Here is a 20945-nt window from a genome sequence, read left to right as displayed (position 1 = left end):
CTTGGGCCTTGGTGGGGGGTGCACCAGCCCACCTGGGGCTGGTCCCCTCCCACACTTGGCCCACGCAGCCTTCTGGGGCTGGTGGCCCCACTTGGTGGACCCCCGGGACCCTCCCGGTGGTCCCGGTACATTACCGATATCACCCGAAACTTTTCCGGTGACCAAAACAGGACTTCCCATATATAAATCTTTACCTCCGGACCATTCCGGAACTCCTCGTGACGTCCGGGATCTCATCCGGGACTCCTAAAAACATTCGGTAACCACGTACATGCTTTCCCTATAACCCTAGCGTCATCGAACCTTAAGCGTGTAGACCCTACGGGTTCGGGAACCATGCAGACATGACCGAGACGTTCTCCGGTCAATAACCAACAGTGGGATCTGGATACCCATGTTGGCTCCCACATGTTCCACGATGATCTCATCGGATGAACCACGATGTCGGGGATTCAATCAATCCCGTATGCAATTCCCTTTGTCTATCGATATGTTACTTGCCCGAGATTCGATCGTCGGTATCCCGATACCTTGTTCAATCTCATTACCGGCAAGTCTCTTTACTCGTTCCGTAACTCACATCATCCCGTGATCAACTCCTTGGTCACGCTATGCACATTATGATGATGTCCTGCCGAGTGGGCCCAGAGATACCTCTCCGTTTACACGGAGTGACAAATCCCAGTCTCGATTCGTGCCAACCCAACAGACACTTTCGGAGATACCTGTAGTGCACCTTTATAGTCACCCAGTTACGTTGTGACGTTTGGTACACCCAAAGCATTCCTACGGTATCCGGGAGTTGCACAATCTCATGGTCTAAGGAACTGATACTTGACATTAGAAAAGCTTTGAGCAAACGAACTACACGATCTTGTGCTAGGCTTAGGATTGGGTCTTGTCCATCACATCATTCTCCTAATGATGTGATCCCGTTATCAACGACATCCAATGTCCATGGTCAGGAAACCGTAACCATCTATTGATCAACGAGCTAGTCTCCTAGAGGCTTACTAGGGACATGGTGTTGTCTATGTATCCACACATGCATCTGAGTTTCCTATCAATACAATTCTAGCATGGATAATAAACGATTATCATGAACAAGGAAATATAATAACCTATTTATTATTGCCTCTAGGGCATATTTCCAACAGTCTCCCACTTGCACTAGAGTCAATAATCTAGTCCACATCACCATGTGATTAACACTCATAGGTCACATCACCATGTGACCAACATCCAAAGAGTTTACTAGAGTCAAAAATCTAGTTCACATCACTATGTGATTAAACTCAATGAGTTCTGGTTTGATCATGTTATGCTTGTGAGAGAGGTTATTAGTCAACGTGTCTGAACCTTTCAGATCCGTGTGTGCTTTACGAATATCTATGTCATCTTGTGGATGCTACCACGCGCTATTTGGAGCCATTTCAAATAATTGCTCTACTATACGAATCCGGTTTACTACTCAGAGTCATCCGGATTAGTGTCAAAGTTCGCATCGACGTAACCCTTTACGACGAACTCCTTTTCACCTCCATAATCAAGAAAATTCCTTAGTCCACTAGATACTAAGGCTAAGTTCGACCGCTGTCATGTGATCCATTCCCAGATCACTATTGTACCCCTTGACCAACTCATGGCAAGGCACACTACATGTGTGGTACACAGCATAGCATACTATAGAGCCTACGTCTAAAGCATAGGGGACGACCTTCGTCCTTTCTCTCTCTTCTGCTGTGGTCAAGTCTTGAGTCTTACTCGATACTCACACCTTGTAACACAGCCAAGAACTCCTTCTTTGCTGATCTATTTTGAACTCTTTCAAAATCATGTCAAGGTGTGCGTTCTTTGAAAGTATCATCGAGCGTCTTGATCTATCTCTATAGATCTTGATGCCCAATATGTAAGCAGCTTTTATCCAGGTCTTCCTTTGAAAAACTCCTTTCAAACAACCCTTTATTCTTTCCAGAAATTTTACATCATTTCGGATCAACAATATGTCATTCACATATACTTATCAGAAATGTTGTAGCGCTCCCACTCACTTTATTGGAAATACAAGTTTCTCATAAACTTTGTATAAACCCAAAATCTTTGATCATCTCATCAAAGCGTACATTCCAACTCCGAGATGCTTACTCCAGTCCTTAGAAGGATCGCTGGAGCTAGCATACCTTTTAGCATCCTTAGGATGGACAAAACCTTTCTGATTGTATCACATACAACCTTTCCTTACGAAAACTGGTAAGGAAACTTGTTTTGACATCCATCTGCCAGATTTCATAAATGTAGCTAATGCTAACATGATTCCGACGGACTTAAGCATCGCTACGGATGAGAAAATCTCATCGTAGTCAACTCCTTGAACTTGTGAAAATACCTTTTTTCACAAGTCGAGCTTCATAGACGGTAACATTACCGTCCACGTCCGTCTTCTTCTCAAAGATCCATTTATCTCGAATTTCATGGCTTCTAACCATTTGTCGGAATATGGGCCCACCATCGCTTCTCCATAGCCCGTAGGTTCAGTATTGTCCAACAACATGATATCTCAGACAGGATCACGTACCACTCTGAAGTAGCACGCATCCTCGTCGTCCTACGAGGTTTGGTGGTGACTTGATCCGAAGTTTCATGATCAATATCATAAGCTTCCACTTCAATTGGTATAGGTGCCACAGGAACAACTTCCTGTGCCCTGCTACACACTAGTTGAAGTGATGGTTCAATAACCTTATCAAGTCTCCACCATCCTCCCACTCAATTCTTTCGAGAGAAACCTTTCCTCGAGAAAGGACCCGTTTCTAGAAGCAATTACTTTTGCTTCCAGATCTAAAATAGGAGGTATACCCAACTGTTTTGGGTTTTCTATGAAGATGCATTTATCCGCTTTGGGTTCGAGCTTATCAGCCTGAAACTTTTTCACATAAGCATCGCAGCCCCAAACTTTTAAGAAACGACAACTCAGGTTTCTCTAAACGGTGTCGTCTCAACGGAATTGCGTGATGCCCTATTTAAAGTGAATGTGGTTGTCCCTAATGCCTAACCCATAAACGATAGTGGTAATTCGATAAGAGACATCATGGCATGCACCATATCCAATAGGGTGCAGTTATGATGTTCGGACACACCATCACACTATGGTGTTCCAGGCGGTATTAATTGTGAAACACTTTCCACAATGTCTTAATTGTGTGCAAAACTCGTAACTCAGATACTCATCTCTATGATCCTATCACAGACATTTTATCCTCTTGTCACGACGATCTTCAACTTCACTCTGAAATTACTTGAACCTTTCAATAATTCAGACTTGTGTTTCATCAAGTAAATACACTCAGCATCTACTCAAACCATCTGTGAAGTAAGAACATAACGATATCCACTGCATGCCTCAGCACTCATTGGACTGCATACATCAAAATGTATTACTTCCAATAAGTTGCTCTCTTGTTCCATCTTACTGAAAACGAGGCCTTTCAGTCATCTTGCCCATGTGGTATGATTTGCATGTCTCAAGTGATTCAAAATCAAGTGAGTCCAAACGATCCATCTGCATGGAGTTTCTTCATGCATATATACCAATAGACATGGTTCGCATGTCTCAATCTTTTCAAAAACGACTGAGTCCAAAGATCCATCTACATGGAGCTTCTTCATGCGTTCTATACTAATATGACTCAAATGGCAGTGCCACAAGTATGTGGAACTATCATTACTATCTTATCTTTTGGCATGAACATGTGTATCATTACGATCGAGATTCATTTTAGGTGCAAGACCATTGAAGGTATTATTCAAATAAACAGAGTAACCATTATTCTCCTTAAATGAATAACCGTATTGCGATAAACATAATCCAATCATGCTCAACGCAAACACCAAATCTCGATGGTAGAGGGAGCATGCGATGCTTGATCACATCAACCTTGGAAACACTTCCAACACATATCGTCATCTCACCTTTAGCTAGTCTCCGTTTATTCCGCAGCTTTTATTTCGAGTTACTAACACTTAGCAACCGAACCGGTATCTAATACCCTGGTGCTGCTAGGAGTACTAGTAAAGTACACATGTATATCCAATATACTTCTGTCGACCTTGCCTGCCTTCTCATCTATCGAGTATCTAGGGTAGTACTGCTTCAGTGACCGTTCCCCTCATTACAGAAGCACTTAGTCTCGGGTTTGGGTTCAACCTTGGGATTCTTCACTAGAGCAGCAAATGATTTGTTGTTTCATGAAGTGTCCCTTTTGCCCTTGCCCTTCTAGAAACTAGTGGTTTTACTAACCATCAACAATTGATGCTCCTTCTTGATTTCTACTTTCGCGGTGTCAAAGATCGCGAGTTGCTCAAGGATTATCATCTATCCTTGATATTTATAGTTCATCACGAAGCTCTAATAGCTTGGTGGCAGTGATTATGGAGAACCATCACTATCTCATCTGGAAGATTAACTCCCACTTGATTCAAGCGATTGTAGTACTCAGACAATTTGAGCACATGCTCAACGATTGAGCTTTTCTCCCTTAGTTTGCAGGCTTAAGAAACTTGTCAGAGGTCTCCGAACGACGGTGCACCTGGCCCCACGGTGGGCGCCAAATGTTGGGTGGTAGGTGCGACATATGCCAACGGGTGGCTTATCATTATGGGAGCCAGTAAGACATCGCCGGTGCCTGGAAACGGGATGAGGCGAAGACATGCACGCCGGCGGATCTTACCCAGGTTCGGGGCTCTCCGTGGAGATAACACCCCTAGTCCTGCTCTGCGGGGTCTCCGCATGATCACTAGATCAGTACAAGTGGCTACAAGTGCTCCTTGAGCTGTTTGGCTAGAGGAAGAAGAAGGGCAAGGCTAGCTCTCCTTTTCTCTCTATGTGGTGTGTGAAACTCTATGAGATCAACCCTTTGCATGGGTGCCCTGGGGGGTTTATATAGGCCTACCCCCCAGGGGTACAATGGTAATCCGGCTGGGCGCGGGTCCCAGCCGTCAGTGTCTATGCTCGCCGGCTTCTCCGCCGGTCATTGGGGCCCGCCGACTGGAGGGTCCCGCCGGCTGCCGGCTTCTTGGCCGGCAGGCCGGCCCCACCGCTTGGGGGCTTTGTCGGCGGCTGGTTACTGTTGCCTCGCCTCTGATGACGAGGGCTTTGTCAAGGTAAGCGTGGCTATAGTGTGACCGCCTTGCGAGCTCTCACTGTAGCCTTACCTCGTCTTGTCTCCTTTATGGGGCGCATGCTTCGAGGGAGGGAGGTAGCCGGCTATTGGGAGCCGGCCACATCCCTGGCCGACTAGAGGAGGCCAGGCCACCTTCAGATGTCTCTATGGCAAAGGGGCCCGCCGCCCACGGGCCGTACTGGCACCTGTCGTGGGTGATATCGAGGCCAACATGGCTACAGGGCCAGGCCGGACGGGGGATGGCTGACCCGTACGGCGCCCTGTGGCCATGCTTGTTCCGGGATTCGGGGGTAGTTGGCTGTACTGCGGCCACGCCCCATCCTATCGCCGTTATGTGGGTACAGTCTTTAGTGGGTGCTGTCTTGGCCGGCTTCTGGGAGTCGGCTTTCTTCATGGCCGGCTTCTCGGAGTCGGCTTTCTTCATGGCCGGCTTCTCGGAGTCGGCCCTGGGGATAGCCGGCCGGGGGAAGGCGGCCCTATGCTTTGTATGCTTGAAGGCTTGAATGGCCTGATAATTTTTCGAAGAGCCAGGGGGAGTCGGTTAGGCTACCCGTAGCCATTTACTCCGACAATGCCCCGGAAGGCATCCCATCTTTTTTCAACAAGTAACGGTATGTTTCGGTTTTTGTTTTGTTCACGTGATATGCGTAGATCTTGGAGCGTCCTGTGTTTTTCTTTTTATTTTAGTAATGCACCATGCTGGTATGAGATAGTCCTTGGTTGATTTATGGAATGCTCTTTGCACTTCACTTATATCTTTTGAGTATGGCTTTGTAGAATGCTTCATGTGCTTCACTTATATCATTTGAAGTTTGGATTGTGTGTTTCTCTTCAAATGGAAAACCGTTATTTGTAGAATGCTCTTTTGCTTCACTTATATTTATTATAGCATGAGCATGGTCTTTTGTAGAAAGAATTAAACTCTCATGCTTCACTTATATCTATTTAGATAGTCAACAGGAATTGGTCATTCGCATGGTTAGTCATAAAATCCTACATAAAACTTATGGATCACTGAATATGATATGTTTGATTCCTTGCAATAGTTTTGCGATATAGAGATGATAATATATGGAAGGTACTAGTAAATGGTTGTGGTTAGTAATAATATTGGTGTTAAGGTTTGTGATTCCCAAAGAATGCACGTATAGTCTCTTGTTATGCTAAGAAGTTGGAGCATGATTTATTATTGATTGTCTTCCTTATGAGTGGCGGTCGGGGACTAGCGATGGTCTTTTCCTACCAATCTATCCCCGTAGGGGCATGCATATTAGTACTTTGCTTCAAGGGCTAATAAACTTTTTCAATAAGTTCGTGAGTTCTTTATGACTAATGTGAGTCCATGGATTATACGCACTCTTATCTTTCCGCAATTTGCTAGCCTCTACGGTGCCGTGCATTGCCCTTTCTCACCTCGAGATGTGGTGCAAACTTCGCAGGTGCATCCAAACCCTGTGATATGATACGCTCTATCACACATAAGCCTCATTATATCTTCCTCAAAATAGCCACCATACCTACCTATTATGGCATTTTCATACCCATTCCGAGATATATTGCCATGCATCTTCCACGGTTTCGTTTTTATGACTTGAGCATTCATTGTCATATTGCTTTGCATGATCGTAAGATAGCTAGCATGATATTTTCATTGCTTGTCCTTTTTTATATATCCTTGCTACGCTAGATCATTGCACATCCTGGTACACTGCCAGAGGCATTCATATAGAGTCATATTGTTCTAGGTATCGAGTTGTAATTTTTATTTCTTTTGAGTTGTAAGTAAATAGAAGTGTGATGATCATCATTATTCATTATTAGAGCATGTCCCAGTGAGGAAATGATGATGGAGACTATGATTCCCCCACAAGTCAGGATGAGACTCCCGACAAAAAGAAAAAAAGAAGAAGAGAAAAGAAAAAGGGAGGCCGAAAAGAGACCGAGAAAAAAGAAGAAAAAAAGAAAAAACGAGAGAAAAAGAGAGAAGGGGCAATGTTACTATCATTTACCACACTTTGCTTCAGAGTAGCACCATGTTTTTCATGTAGAGAGTCTCACATGTTGTCACTTTCATATACTAGTGGGAAATTTTCATTATAGAACTTGGCTTGTATATTCCAATGATGGGCTTCCTCAAATGCCCGAGGCCTTCATGAGCAAGCAAGTTGGATGCACACCCACTTAGTTTTCATATTGAGCTTTCATACACTTATAGCTCTTAGTGCATCTGTTGCATGGCAATCCCTACTTCTCGCATTGATATCAATTGATGGGCATCTCCATAGCCCGTTGATTAGCCGCCTTGATGTGAGACTTTCTTACTTTTTTGTCTTCTCTATGTTTACCCCTATCATCATACTCTATTCCACCCATAGTGATATGTCCATGGCTTGTGCATGTATTGCGTGGGGGTTGAAAAAGCTGAAGCGCGTTAAAAAGTATGAACCAATTGTTGGGTTTGTCATCGGGGTTGTGCATGATAAATACTTTGTGTTAAGAAGATGAAGCACGACAAGACTTTATGATTTTGTAGGGATAGTGTTCTTTAGCATTGATATTTTGAAACACATGATTGTTTGTTGGGATGCCTGAGTATTGGTGTCTTTATGTCAAATTATAGACTATTGCTTTGAATCACCCGTGTCTTAATATTCATACCATGATTAGATATATGATTAATATTATGCTACGTAGCATTCCACATCAAAAATTATCTTTTTTATCATTTACCTACTCGAGGACGAGCAGGAATTACTGATACGTCTCCGTCGTATCTATAATTTTTTTATTGTTCTATGCCAATATTATACAACTTTCACATACTTTTGGCAACAATTTATATGATTTTTTGGACTAACATAATGATCCAGTGCCACTGTCAGTTCCTGTTTGTTGCATGTTTTTTGATTCACAGAATATCCATATCAAACGAAGTCCACACGCGATAAAACTTTACGGAGATTTTTTTTGAATATATGTGAATTTATGGAAGAAGAATCAACACAAGACGGTGCTCGAGGGGCCCACTAACCACCAGGGTGCGCCCGGGGGGGGTTTGGCGCGCCGTGGTGGTTAGTGAGAGCCTCGTAGGTCGGTTGACCCCCTTCTTTTGCTGCAAGAAATATAGTTTATGGAAAAAATCATGTTAAATTCCAGCCAGTCGGAGTTACGCATCTCCGTGGATTTAAGAAATGGTGAAGGGCCAGAAAACAGGAACACGAAAACAGAAGAGAACAGAGAGATAGATCCAATCTCGGAGGGGCTCTCGCCCCTCCGCTGCCATGGAGGCCATGGACCAGAGGGGAAACCCTCCTCCCATCTAGGGGGGGGGCAAGGAAGAAGATGAAGGAGGGGGCTCTCCCCCCCTCTCTCCCGGTGGCGCCAAAGTGCCGCCAGGGCAAGGATCATGACGGCGATCTACATCAACAACCTTGCTACCGTCAACACCAACTTTCTCCTCCTCTATGCAGCGGTGTAACCTCTCTATTTTTTATTGCAATTCTCTACTTAAACGTGGTGCTCAACACTATATATTATTATCCAATGATATGTGGTTATCCTATAATGTTTGACTAGATCTGTTTTGTCCTATGGGTTGATTGATGATTGTGGTTGGTTTGAGTTGTATATTTTATTTTGGTGCTGTCCTCTGGTGCCCTCCATGTCGTGCAAACGTGAGGGGTCCCCGATGTAGGATGTTGCAATATGTTTATGATTCACTATGATGGGTGGCTAGAGTGACAGAAGTTTACGCCCGAGTAAGGGGGTTGTTGCGTATGCGATAAAGAGGACTTGATACTTAATGCTATGGTTAGGTTTTATCTTAATGATCTTTGGTAGTTGCGGATGCTTGCTAGATTTCTAATCATAAGTGTATATGATCCAAGTACGGAAAGTATGTTAGCTCATGCCTCTCCCTCATAAAATTGCAATAAGGATTGCCGGTTTAGTTATCAATTACCTAGGGACAAATAACTTTCTTGTGTGATAAAAATCTTTCTACTAAAAACTAACTTTTATTATCTCGCAAAGTACTCGTAGTTTATTTTTGCAAAGTAGTTCTAGCATCACACCTACAAAATAGTTTCATACTTGTTTTAGGTAAAGCAACCGTTAAAATATGCGTAGAGTTGTATCGGTGGTCGATAGAATTTGAGGGGATATTTGTTCTACCTTTAGCTCTTCGTTGGGTTCGACATTCTTATTTATCGAAAAAGGCTACAAACGATCTTCTATACTTATGGGTTATCAGTTTTTTTAAAAAAATTGTTTGGATTGCTTACCACATCTTTTTGTGGTCTTATGGGTTATCAGTTGGTCAGGCGGGGAAGAAATGAAGGTCGTCTCGTGGTCGAAGCGATGAGGGGGTTGCGCGCGAGTGTGGTGGCTTTGCCTGCGGGAGGGCTGCAGTGATGTGGGAGGGATTGCGTCACGCGGGCACCACGTTACGGCCCTGCGGGAGGGTGGCGTCCAGCAGAGGCTGGAGTGGTGAATATGGAAGAAGTTGAGCGGGGTAGCCGACAGAGGAGCAGGCTGCGGGAGATCCCAACGTTGTGCACTGGAGGAAGCCTGCGGCCTATCGATCCCGGTGGGAGCTCGAGCGAGAGGGTAGGTGATGGTGTAGCAGAGGAGCCTCCGCCTAGGTTCTAAGACTAGCCATAATGGGTAGTAACATACACTAGTAACATACACATTTCCCTAGACTATGTTACTACCTCAATAGTGGGTAGTAACATAAGTGCGGTAACATGCAAAGCTTCATTTATTACGTTATAGACTCATATTGCATTGGGACATGTGATGTTACAGTAACTAGCTAAGTTACTAGTACTACATCTCTCCTCATTAACTCATTGCCATATAAGCAAAATTGCTGAGTTGGACTCGATGTTACTACCGAAGTTACTCCCACTGTGGCTAGTCTAACGAGCTCGAGCAGGTGTCGCGTGTGTGGGGCTCGGCCTAGGCTCGACGAGCTCGAGCTCGAACAGTCGCACTCCTGGATATGTGGTGCCTACGCTGGACAACCGGCGTTGACGTTTCTCAGACCGTCACTCAATCAGTTGGTGCATTTTTGCTAGTAGTTTTTTTCTACTAATATGCTCTGCTATTTCCTAATCTACTGCAGTTGTTCTTTCACTACGGGAATCTTTCCTATTAATTGTTTAGCTACTATTGTTGAATGGCAACTTACCATTTCTTGTTGTACCCATGGCAATTTTGCCATGTTTGTAGGGGAAAACATGATATCATGACAAGCCAAGTTGTTTATCTTGTTAAATTTGCCATATCTCAACATTTTTTGCCATGTCCAATTTCTCTTCCCAGGGCAAAAATCGCCATGATTTTGAGGGAAAAACCTAATTATTACAGGTCTCAACATTTACGTGACATTTTTACTTTTGTTTTTACAGCTGCATATACTTTCCATGGAAATTTTTCATCTATTGTTTATTAGCTATTGTTGCTGGATGGCAACTTAACCCATGGTAGTTTTGCCGTGTTTTTAGGGGGAAATATGATGACATGACAAACAAAGTTGTTAAATTTGCCATATTTCGACATTTTTCATTTTTCATCATATGATGGTAAATTCATTTTTTTTAGTAAATTACTTCTTTTTACCATGGTAATTTTTTGGAATTATTTTCGAACAAACCTTATCTCCTGCGTTTTTTAATCAAGGGCAAGTTTTGTTATTTATTGTTTGCCCCATAGCACACATAGGTAAATTAAAGAAACTTCACTATGTGTATTTTAACCAATAGTTTCCATGTTTTTTCTCTAGGAAATGGCGTCTTGAGGCTTTGACAGCTCGTGGCCCAATGTCGGAGGTGTTCATGCCGGGGTCGTAGCATAGCAAACTATATCGTTCGCTTGGTCCCCCCAGGTAGATCAAACGAAACGTTCGATTTCACTTCCTCCCAGGTCTGACGTTTGCCCCAAATTGGGGTCCAAATTTAAAACAGTGCCAACTCTTTACCTCATCTTCTGTATCCTTAATTTCTTGTAATGAATTTTGTATTTTCCATTCTTTTGTGTGCAATTAATGGAGAAAAAAAGGGGGGTTAGTCCGGTTGGAAAAATATATGTGCGGTGCAACTGCAGCTACGCGTATGGCCTACGGTGTCAGCGTGATCCGGTTCACTTAGTTTAGTGTGTGTTTCGAATTCTGTATGCTCAAGTCCAAAACAAAAAACAAAAAACAAGAAACTGTGGGCTCGCAAGTTCAGCTGGCCGCTATACAGGACAGCTGATGCATCACTGCTGGACCGAGTTGTATATGAAACTTCATCATTCCGCTTTGTGGGGCGTAGCTTTAGCAGTTAGGATTCTGCTGAGCTTTACTTGTTTGTTCCCTGAAGAGCTACTCTGTTCATCTCTAATCCAGGAAGGAATCTCCCAAGCCTAATCAACCTTACACATCTTCTCCCATTCGACGGGAAAAATTTAAAATCAGAGAGCTGTAAAATACTGAAAGGTGAGGTATAATGTATGCTGCAACGGTCAGTGACAGGTAGCCTAGCCAAGCCTGCAAGACATTGGTCGAACAAGCTTACGTATTTCGGAGGATCTGGGCTGCGCTACACAGGATTTGCGGTGAAGGACTGAAAAAACTTACTCCATTTTATATTTCGCCTTGAGAAGGAAGGTGCGGAAATGGAGAAATTTTACCCTCAAACAAAAAAGGAGAAATTCTCGTCAGAAGAGAGAAGGAACCGCAATGCGAAACTTGGAAGATGTGAACACACCTCAAGGTTTTTTCGGGCAACCGGGGCCCGTTGGTGGATGTATTTTATGCGTGCATGGGCCACCGGAATGGCAGGAAAGCTCGCCCATGGGCCATGGCCGGTCTGCCGTCATTGTAAAGCCCACAACACACACACACTGAGAACTAGGCCAGCGCCGACCCTACTCAACTCAGGTGATCAGTGGCTATAATATACCTCGCCGCAATACGAGGGGGTTAAGCAAAGCAGGCGCCGTCAGAACGCGTTTCACAACCGCCGGTGAAAAGGCGACGACGAGCGCTCGCTCGCTCGCTTTACTTGTTTCAGCGGAACAAGTGCTTGGCCTGGTATGTGCGGGAGACAGCATTATATCTGGTACGTACGGCAGATTAAAGAGGATCATGGCAGCACTAATGATGATGATCATGGGGGATCTCCTTCTTTAGGGTGTGTGTACTCTGTAGTGTAGGGTACATCGTCGTACGTCGGTGTGGTGTGGTGTGGATGCCTGCCGCCGCTTTGGCCCTGCAGAATTATTGCCTACATGACTCATCGGGGGGATCAGATCAGCCCCTGATTAAAGCCAAAGAAAGAGAGGGAAGCGGCGGATTTAAAAGGCGATCAGGCGGACCGACATGTCCCTCCCTCATCGGAGCTCATATCACACTGAGGGCAGGAGATGAGATTATGGGAGCGACACCACACCGCAGGAAGGATGTGAGCGAGGAGATTCGTTCCTGGCGCTCTGCTTTGCCACCCCTCTACTCTGCTCTACATGATCAGATGATGATGCGTCGGTTTGAGATGATCACTCAACTCAACTGGCAAGTTTTGCTTTCTCCAATAGCATGTACGGAGTATATATTTGGATGCCTATATATTTATATAGACAATGGTCTATAAAGATTCCTCATATACACATTCAGTTTTGCAGCAGATATATTTAAGTAGTATCTTATAGTAACTACCATTTGAACAGCAATTCAAACAATTTCTAGCTGCAGTGGTTAATCCTAACAACTACTCCCTCCGTCCCGTAATGTAAGACGTTTTTGACACTAGTTCTATCAATCGTAGTTCAAACGATCTATCTATATACAGACACCGATGCTCAACAAGTCAAGAAAACTCTCGTCTTCTTCCATCTGCAAAAATTTGATAGAAATTTCATAGAGCAGTACCTCATATAGCCTAACTAGCAGCAACAATATCTAACAAAATTCACAAGTCTCAGCTAGCATCCAACATAGGAGTATTCATTTGTAGCAGCAGAGTATCTAGGCTCTGAATAAATCTACACTACAGAGCACTGACTGAATACATTCAGTAGAAGCCAATCTTTCTCTCTCCCTCACCAATAGCAGCAAATATATATATATATATAGCGGCAAAATGTATTTCCATAGCAGCAAACGTATAGCAGTACTTTTTTTTTTGCGGAAGGACGTATAGCAGCAACTAACTAAATGGCAGCCACGAGCCCAATCCACATCATTCCTATTCAACTGAGCCGCTGGTGATCTTCTTCCCTGGCCCTTTCCTGTCCCCAAATCCTCTTCTTCCCCAGCCCACCGCCCTCTACTTTCCCCTCAAGCCGCCACCAGAGCAGCGGCGTCCAGGCCGTCGACTCCCACGGCGTTTCTCCACTGCCGGATCTGGCGCAATTTCTCACTATTCGGATCAGTGATCTGAAAACAAAGTAACTCTTATCACTAAGAACTACTCCCTCCGCTTCTAAATAGAGATTTCAATATGAGATGTATATAGACATACATATTTGGAATCTCTAAAAAAGCTTAGATTTAGGAACGTTGGGAGTACAAAGAAATTTCTCGAAAATGTCTTCTTCATGATACAATATTTGGAACACTGCAAGACTAAAGTGAAGGGATGACAAAAGACTTTTTGCAACGTCAAGTTAGTTGCCCCAAGCGCTCCCTTGGAGAGGAGTCTACCACAAGAGTTTGAGCCTGGAACATAGCCCCCAACCCCGGCATTTTAGGTTGAGCTCAAGAAAGAATTTCTAGAAGTCATAGCCTGAATAGCTCTGGAGTGCAGCAGAAAAGGATGCAGACTTGTAAGGAATACCCTAACGTGAATGGCATGCTGCAACTTAACTCTGAACTCGAATACAGAGACAACAGCCAAATTTAAGCTCTAAGAATTCAGAATGAAATCACAGGTGTAGGTAGTCCAAACAATAAGCATTAAGCTGAAATCAACAATGAGCCAAAACATGCATCATTGCATTGTTTACGACACTGATGCTACAGACCAAAAGTACAACAAAACTTCCAGCCCAGGTGATATGATTGGCACCCAGGACTGAATCAAATGGCGTATATGAAAGCGACTAACTTAGTCGACCTCCTCGATCTTGGGGCCAGCACCGCCGCTGGCAGCCGGCGCGTCCTCGTCCATGCCTCCCGGCATGTCAGCACCAGCGCCCTGGTACATCTTGGCGATGATGGGGTTGCAGAGGCCCTCCAGCTCCTTCATCTTGTCCTCGAACTCGTCAACCTCACCAAGCTGGTTGGCGTCAAGCCACTGGATCGCAGCGTCGACAGCGTCCTCGATCTTCTTCTTGTCGTCAGCGGGCAGCTTGGAGGCGATCTTCTCGTCCTGGATGGTGTTCCTCATGTTGTAGGCGTAGTTCTCCAGGGAGTTCTTGGCGTCAACCTTCTTCTTGTGCTCCTCGTCCTCAGACTTGTACTTCTCTGCGTCCTGGACCATCTTCTCAATGTCGTCCTTGCTCAGCCTGCCCTTGTCGTTGGTGATGGTGATCTTGTTCTTCTGGCCAGTGGTCTTGTCCTCAGCAGAGACATTCAGGATACCGTTGGCATCAATGTCGAAGCAGACAGTGATCTGGGGAACACCCCTGGGTGCAGGCGGGATGCCGGAGAGCTCAAACTTGCCGAGCAGGTTGTTGTCCCTGGTCCTTGTCCTCTCACCCTCAAACACCTGGATGAGCACACCAGGCTGGTTGTCGGAGTAGGTGGAGAAGACCTGCTCCTTCTTGGTGGGGATGGTGGTGTTCCTGGTGATGAGCACAGTCATGACTCCTCCAGCAGTCTCAAGACCAAGAGACAGTGGGGTCACATCGAGGAGGAGAAGGTCCTGCACCTTCTCGTTCCCCTCACCGCTGAGGATTGCAGCCTGCACGGCAGCACCGTAGGCAACAGCTTCATCAGGGTTGATGCTCTTGCAGAGCTCCTTCCCGTTGAAGAAGTCCTGCAGCAGCTGCTGAACTCTGGGGATCCTGGTGGAACCACCAACAAGCACGACATCATGGATAGTGCTCTTGTCCATCTTGGCATCCCTCAGGCACTTCTCCACTGGCTCCATGCACTTCCTGAAGAGGTCCATGTTGAGCTCCTCAAACCTGGCCCTGGTGATGGTGGAATAGAAATCAACTCCCTCAAAGAGTGAATCGATCTCAATGGTGGTTTGGGCAGTGGAAGAAAGGGTCCTCTTCGCCCTCTCACAAGAAGTCCTGAGCCTTCTCAAAGACCTGGGGTTTCCACTGATATCCTTCTTGTGCTTCCTCTTGAACTCTTGGACAAAGTGGTTCACCATACGGTTGTCAAAGTCCTCCCCACCAAGATGAGTGTCACCAGCCGTGGCCTTCACCTCAAAAATACCCTCCTCAATGGTAAGGAGGGAGACATCAAAAGTGCCACCACCAAGGTCAAAGATAAGCACATTCTTCTCACCGACACTGGTAGCCTTCTTGTCAAGACCATAGGCAATTGCAGCTGCTGTTGGCTCGTTGATGATACGCATCACATTAAGACCAGCAATAACACCGGCATCCTTGGTTGCCTGCCTCTGGGAATCATTGAAGTAAGCAGGCACGGTGACAACAGCATTCTTAATAGTTACTCCTAGGTAAGCCTCGGCGATCTCACGCATCTTGATGAGGACCATGGAAGAAATTTCTTCAGCTGAAAACTGCTTGTCCTCACCCTTGTACTGCACTACAATCATAGGCTTGTCTGCTGGGCCAGGAATAACCTTGTACGGCCACATCTTAATATCACTCTGGACAGGAGCATCAGCAAACCTTCTGCCGATAAGACGCTTCGCATCTGCAGGGTTTCATAAACAAACGGACTGTTAGAAAAATTGGCAAGTTCCAACGGTAACACAAACGAAGACATTGACCCAAGAATTTGAATGAATTCATCAGCAATGGTTAGCTTAAAAAGACAGCTGACCAATTTATTAACTTGGTGGTACTAGAGGATGGATTTTATTTTGAAGTTCTTATAAAGAATATGTTAGACAAAGAGTGAGCTTTGATGAAGTATCCACTTAAATTTATAAATTTCAAACCAAACAATCTATCCCTTACTCATACATATTCCTGCTTGTCTTTATTATAGCATGAATAAGTCACAAAATATTGCACAAGGAACTGAAAGCATGTCTCACGCATTCTTGCAGCCCATATGTACATATATAATTCAAAGTTCTTCCAAAAATATTTGGATAAACACTTCAATTTTGATGAATAACCACAACCTCAAACCATATAGTGTACCCCTTAAATTGTTCTGCAGAGCAACTTTGGGATAAAAAATGTGGTTCCAAATTAAACTGTTATATGCAACTTTCAAGAGGCTATGTGTACCTTCCTAAAACTTTATATTTCTGTATAGGTCTTTGTTTGGCCTTGAATAAATCACAATACTGGAAAAGTAAATGAAAGCATGTACATGGTTCATATGCACTTAAGTCAAAAGATCCAGATAACCACTTGAATCTTGGTGAAAAATCCACATGACCTCACAAACTAAAAACCATTTTTTACCCCTTATATTGTGGTAGGAGCAGTTCTGGGATAAGATAAGTGGTTTTCAAGTTAATGGTGTTATGCGGCTTTTCCCTAAGGTTCAAGAAGCTACGTGAACCTTACTTGTTACATGCAATCCAGTGACCACATATAACTTGCACATAATTGCACCCAGGTACAATATGATAATAAAAAAACATGGGTAATAAAACGCTAGGTACATTGTGGTAGGAGCACTTAAGTCAAAAGATCCAGATAACCACTTGAATCTTGGTGAAAAATCCGCATGACCTCACAAACTAAAAACCATTTTTTACCCCTTATATTGTGGTAGGAGCAGTTCTGGGATAAGATAAGTGGTTTTCAAGTTAATGGTGTTATGCGGCTTTTCCCTAAGGTTCAAGAAGCTACGTGAACCTTACTTGTACTTGGTTCACAAGTGGAAGCATGTACAGAGTTACATGCAATCCAGTGACCACATATAACTTGCACATAATTGCACCCAGGTACAATATGATAATAATAAAACAGTAATAAAACGCTAGGTATATATATGGCAGCTATAAGCAGTAGTATTGGGTGGAACTTCATAATTTACAGGATTCAGGATCTATACAAGTAAACTAAATACTAATTCAGTATTGAGTTAGCATGCTTCCTAACGGCTCAGAAATGTCAGCACTCGTTCACACAGAACACAAAACAATTCTTCTATAGAATGGATGCAGAATAATGAAGACAAAGAAGGATTAATCCAGAAGAGCAATAAATGATGACCAATTTAACATCTATAACATTGAGTTACAAATACGTGTGCCAAAAAGTATCTCAATTTAATTGGTTATTAGTGGTGCAAGTAGCTGCCAAAAAAAAGTGCACACAACATGCTAACTAAATTCTTAAAGGCTTACATAACAGGGCAAATGTTCCGGACGACCAAGATAGAAACAATATTTAAATGTTGAACAAAAACGTGACTTTAACTTGGATTTTTAGAAATAAGATATAGCTTCATATCAAGTAATCAGACAATAAGCTGAGACAACCTATCAATATTTTTTTTTTAAAACGGGGCACAAAATGCCATACTCATTGACTCAAACAGAGAACAATTACAGTGTGATTTCTCTAATAATTAATGTATGACCCATGAAATAAATACATACTATTAAGCCAAACTAATAATCCTACAGCTACGTATGGATCTAAATGAGGACCATGAAAAACATTCGTAATAAAAGGAACAACTAGATACAAGATCCAAAAGTAGATCCAAAAAAGTTAGCATAAATGATCCTTGCAAAATTTTGAAAATAAGTGTGCAAAATAATAACAGCAGTTGGCAATGAAATGATGACAACTACCTTAGTTAAAAAAATTGCTAGCACACACTGAAGTGTAGTACTGTGGATATTTAGTTCCATTAAAAAAATTACAGGACTTAAGTAAAAGATATTTTGTCCACAATATGAAGTGCAAAATAGAAGCAAGGATCCTGCAGCTATATATGGATCTAAACGGACCACAGCTGAGGACCCTGAAACAATCACAATAAGTGAAGCTGGACACAAGCTTCAAAAGTAGATCCAAGAAAGTTAGCAGGCATATAAAATTATACATGACCAAACCACATCACAGATCTAACCGGTTAGCCGCATAAAGCCACGAGATGCAGCTTAAAATCACCAAAAAAGTAGCATGGTTCGCCTCCAGCGTATAAGTATAGCACATATACGACCGTACACACATCCTAACCGCCGAAACATACTCGGCAGATCTACCGAAGCAGAACAACTCGCACCAAGCGACGGGTCAACGACAAAAACCTCATCGTATTTCGTTCAAGCATACTCAGCGGATCTATCCGAGCAAAAACCTCGCGACAAGCGACGGGTCAACGACGCGCGCATCTAACAGCAAAACCAACCATACAAGCAGATCTGGACAGACAGAGTGAGGGAGGGGAAGCGGGGGTGGTGCCTCACCGAAGACGGTGTTGATGGGGTTCATGGCGACCTGGTTCTTGGCGGCATCGCCGATGAGGCGCTCCGAGTCGGTGAAGGCGACGTACGAGGGCGTGGTGCGGTTGCCCTGGTCGTTGGCGATGATCTCGACCCGGTCGTGCTGCCACACGCCGACGCACGAGTAGGTGGTGCCGAGGTCGATGCCGATGGCCGGCCCCTCGCCCTTGGTCGGCGCCATGGCTCTAGCTTGATCGAGAAGAAGGAAGCTAAGCTTGGAGCTAGGGTTAGGGTTTGTGGAGCCTTTGCGCAGCTGCTGGCGGCGGCTGCTGCGGACTCGGGAGAGGAGGAGGCAGCGAGGAGCGGGGCCGCTATTTATACAGGAGCGGCTGTCTGAACCGGCGGAGGCGTGGCCCATACACAGCCCAGCAAGCATCGGGTGGGGCCCGGCTGGCAGAGTTCAGCGCCATAAATGCAGTGCTACTTTGAACCCTAACCATCGTACGTGATGGTTTCGTAGTTTCTGTTGCTGCGGATGGGTCCCGCGGTTTTGAAGGTTCGTGTGGGTCCGTGTTGCGGTGTCACGGGGTGGAGGTGGGGGAGTCGCTGGATTGTTTTGCAGATTCTCGCGTGTCGCGGGAGGGCAGGGGGCGTGTCCGTTGGGAACCCGTGTGTGTCTCTAGTGGGAAAGCGTCTTCGGTCGGCGGTGGCGTCACGATCTTGGCCGGACTATTCTGCGCGCCCCGGAGACGTTGGATGGTGATCGGATGGTTTGCAACTTCGGACCAGCCCGAAATATCTGTTTGTGTACGTGGATGTGATGGTTCAGTATCAGATCTGAGAAAAGTGAACCTCCCACGAAGCAGACTCGAGAAGCTTCCGGCGATGTATTATTTGTACCAAGTGACCCCTTCGGAAAACTTAAACTATCCACTAGCCCAAAAAAACTTACGAAAAGGCTCAGATTTTTAGGGGTTGGGCGCGAACGTCTTCATAGCCGTCTGATTAGCCGCACAAATCCTACAGCAAGCCTCCTCGCCACGTCACTAGTCGCGGTCCGTTCGCTTGGAGTTGTGGTGGAGGCTGTTTAAGAACGAATTAGGATCACAGTTTATATACAAGCAGAACGGACGCGATTGAAAGGACCCGTCCGTCGTGGGGGCGTGGGAGAACCGTCGCGTCGGTTGCCTGGCAATCCGCACGATCGGCTTGTACAAGGGAGGATTATCCCTAATTACTGAATTAAATTAATTCTAACAGAGGCAAACCATTTTCGCGCAGATAGAGACGTCCCCAGCCCACTTCCTCCGTGTTCTCCTTTCCCCCATTCCACTCTTCCAACCCACCGTGACGGCTCATGTTCCAACAATCCCATCAGATCCTTGGCGAGGGTACATCGGCATCCGACCTTAGAAGCAAGGCATGGGGGTGCCTGTACCCATTGGGAAACCGTGGAGGTGCTCATGCGCGTGCGCCGTCTCCATCAACCCCTCGACGGTGGAGGGCGGTGGTAGGACTCATGCATCGGATCCGGCGGACGGCGTTGTGTCAACAGTGGTCGAGCGAGCGACGAGGGCATGGTGGTGGCCGTTTACCGTGCCGAAGGTGTTAGGGGTCCCTGTGCCGATCTTTCAAGCCGAATGAGGTGCTCGTGTGCGCGCCCGTCGTCGCGGGGTCGACGGCCTGGCTGTGTCAATCGCTCCTCCGCCGCCCAGATGTAGAGGTGATCGTGGGATCCACTAGAGGTCAGTGCCATGGCCGTGGGATCCGTGACGGGGTCGTCCGCCAGGTGTCAGGTCTAGCAGAGGCGAGACCGCAACCACGGGAGGATGGGTCTGCGTCGACGACGACCACCACCATGTATCTGCCACTCCCCCAACACAGTGGCGACGACCACGAGCTCGCATCCACCTCCTGCAGGGATCCAACCTAAGCATGGTTGCAGCAGCTCTCAAAAGCTCGTTCGGGTAAAATGAGAGTACATCAAAGGAGGATGAGGACTAGGACCCCAACTTGAGCTCGACCACCACCGCGACGCACTACACAAGGCCCCGGTGTTGGCTCCATTCTCTGCAGGTAGCACCTCACCCAACCTTTTTGCTCCATTTTTCAGTTTATTTACTTCAAATTGCCATGCACTGATCCAGAAATGCTTGGTATACTAAAAATACCTTACAAATTTTAATTGACATGTTTTGTGTCTTCATTTATATACTAAAAATATCTTACAAATTTTAATCGACATTTTCTTGCCACCATGTATGTACATATGGAAATT

The 20945-nt window shown here is 45.1% G+C and overlaps 1 protein-coding gene across 1 annotated transcript; it reads right to left on the bottom strand.

Annotated features, from left to right (window-relative positions):
* Positions 1-14060: 14060 nt before the first annotated feature.
* Positions 14061-19049, bottom strand: LOC109786458 (heat shock cognate 70 kDa protein 2). Its single transcript, XM_020345030.4, has 2 exons — positions 18692-19049; positions 14061-15999 (listed from the first exon to the last, which is right to left on the bottom strand). The coding sequence occupies exons 1-2, from the start codon at positions 18906-18908 to the stop codon at positions 14270-14272; spliced, it is 1947 nt and encodes a 648-aa protein (XP_020200619.1). The 5' UTR covers positions 18909-19049; the 3' UTR covers positions 14061-14269.
* Between the last annotated feature and the right edge of the window lie 1896 nt (positions 19050-20945).

The sequence above is a fragment of the Aegilops tauschii genome, chromosome 5 (assembly GCF_002575655.3).
Source record: "Aegilops tauschii subsp. strangulata cultivar AL8/78 chromosome 5, Aet v6.0, whole genome shotgun sequence".
Taxonomy (NCBI): Eukaryota; Viridiplantae; Streptophyta; class Magnoliopsida; order Poales; family Poaceae; genus Aegilops; species Aegilops tauschii.
This window is presented reverse-complemented; position numbering and strand designations above follow the sequence as displayed.

Bases quoted from the DNA above. Each gene is read 5' to 3' on its own strand.
- LOC109786458 (XM_020345030.4), bottom strand. From the start codon at position 18,908: ATGGCGCCGACCAAGGGCGAGGGGCCGGCCATCGGCATCGACCTCGGC. The intron at 16,000-18,691 runs GTGAGGCACCAC...GAAACCCTGCAG, and splicing joins CCCCATCAACACCGTCTTCG to ATGCGAAGCGTCTTATCGGC.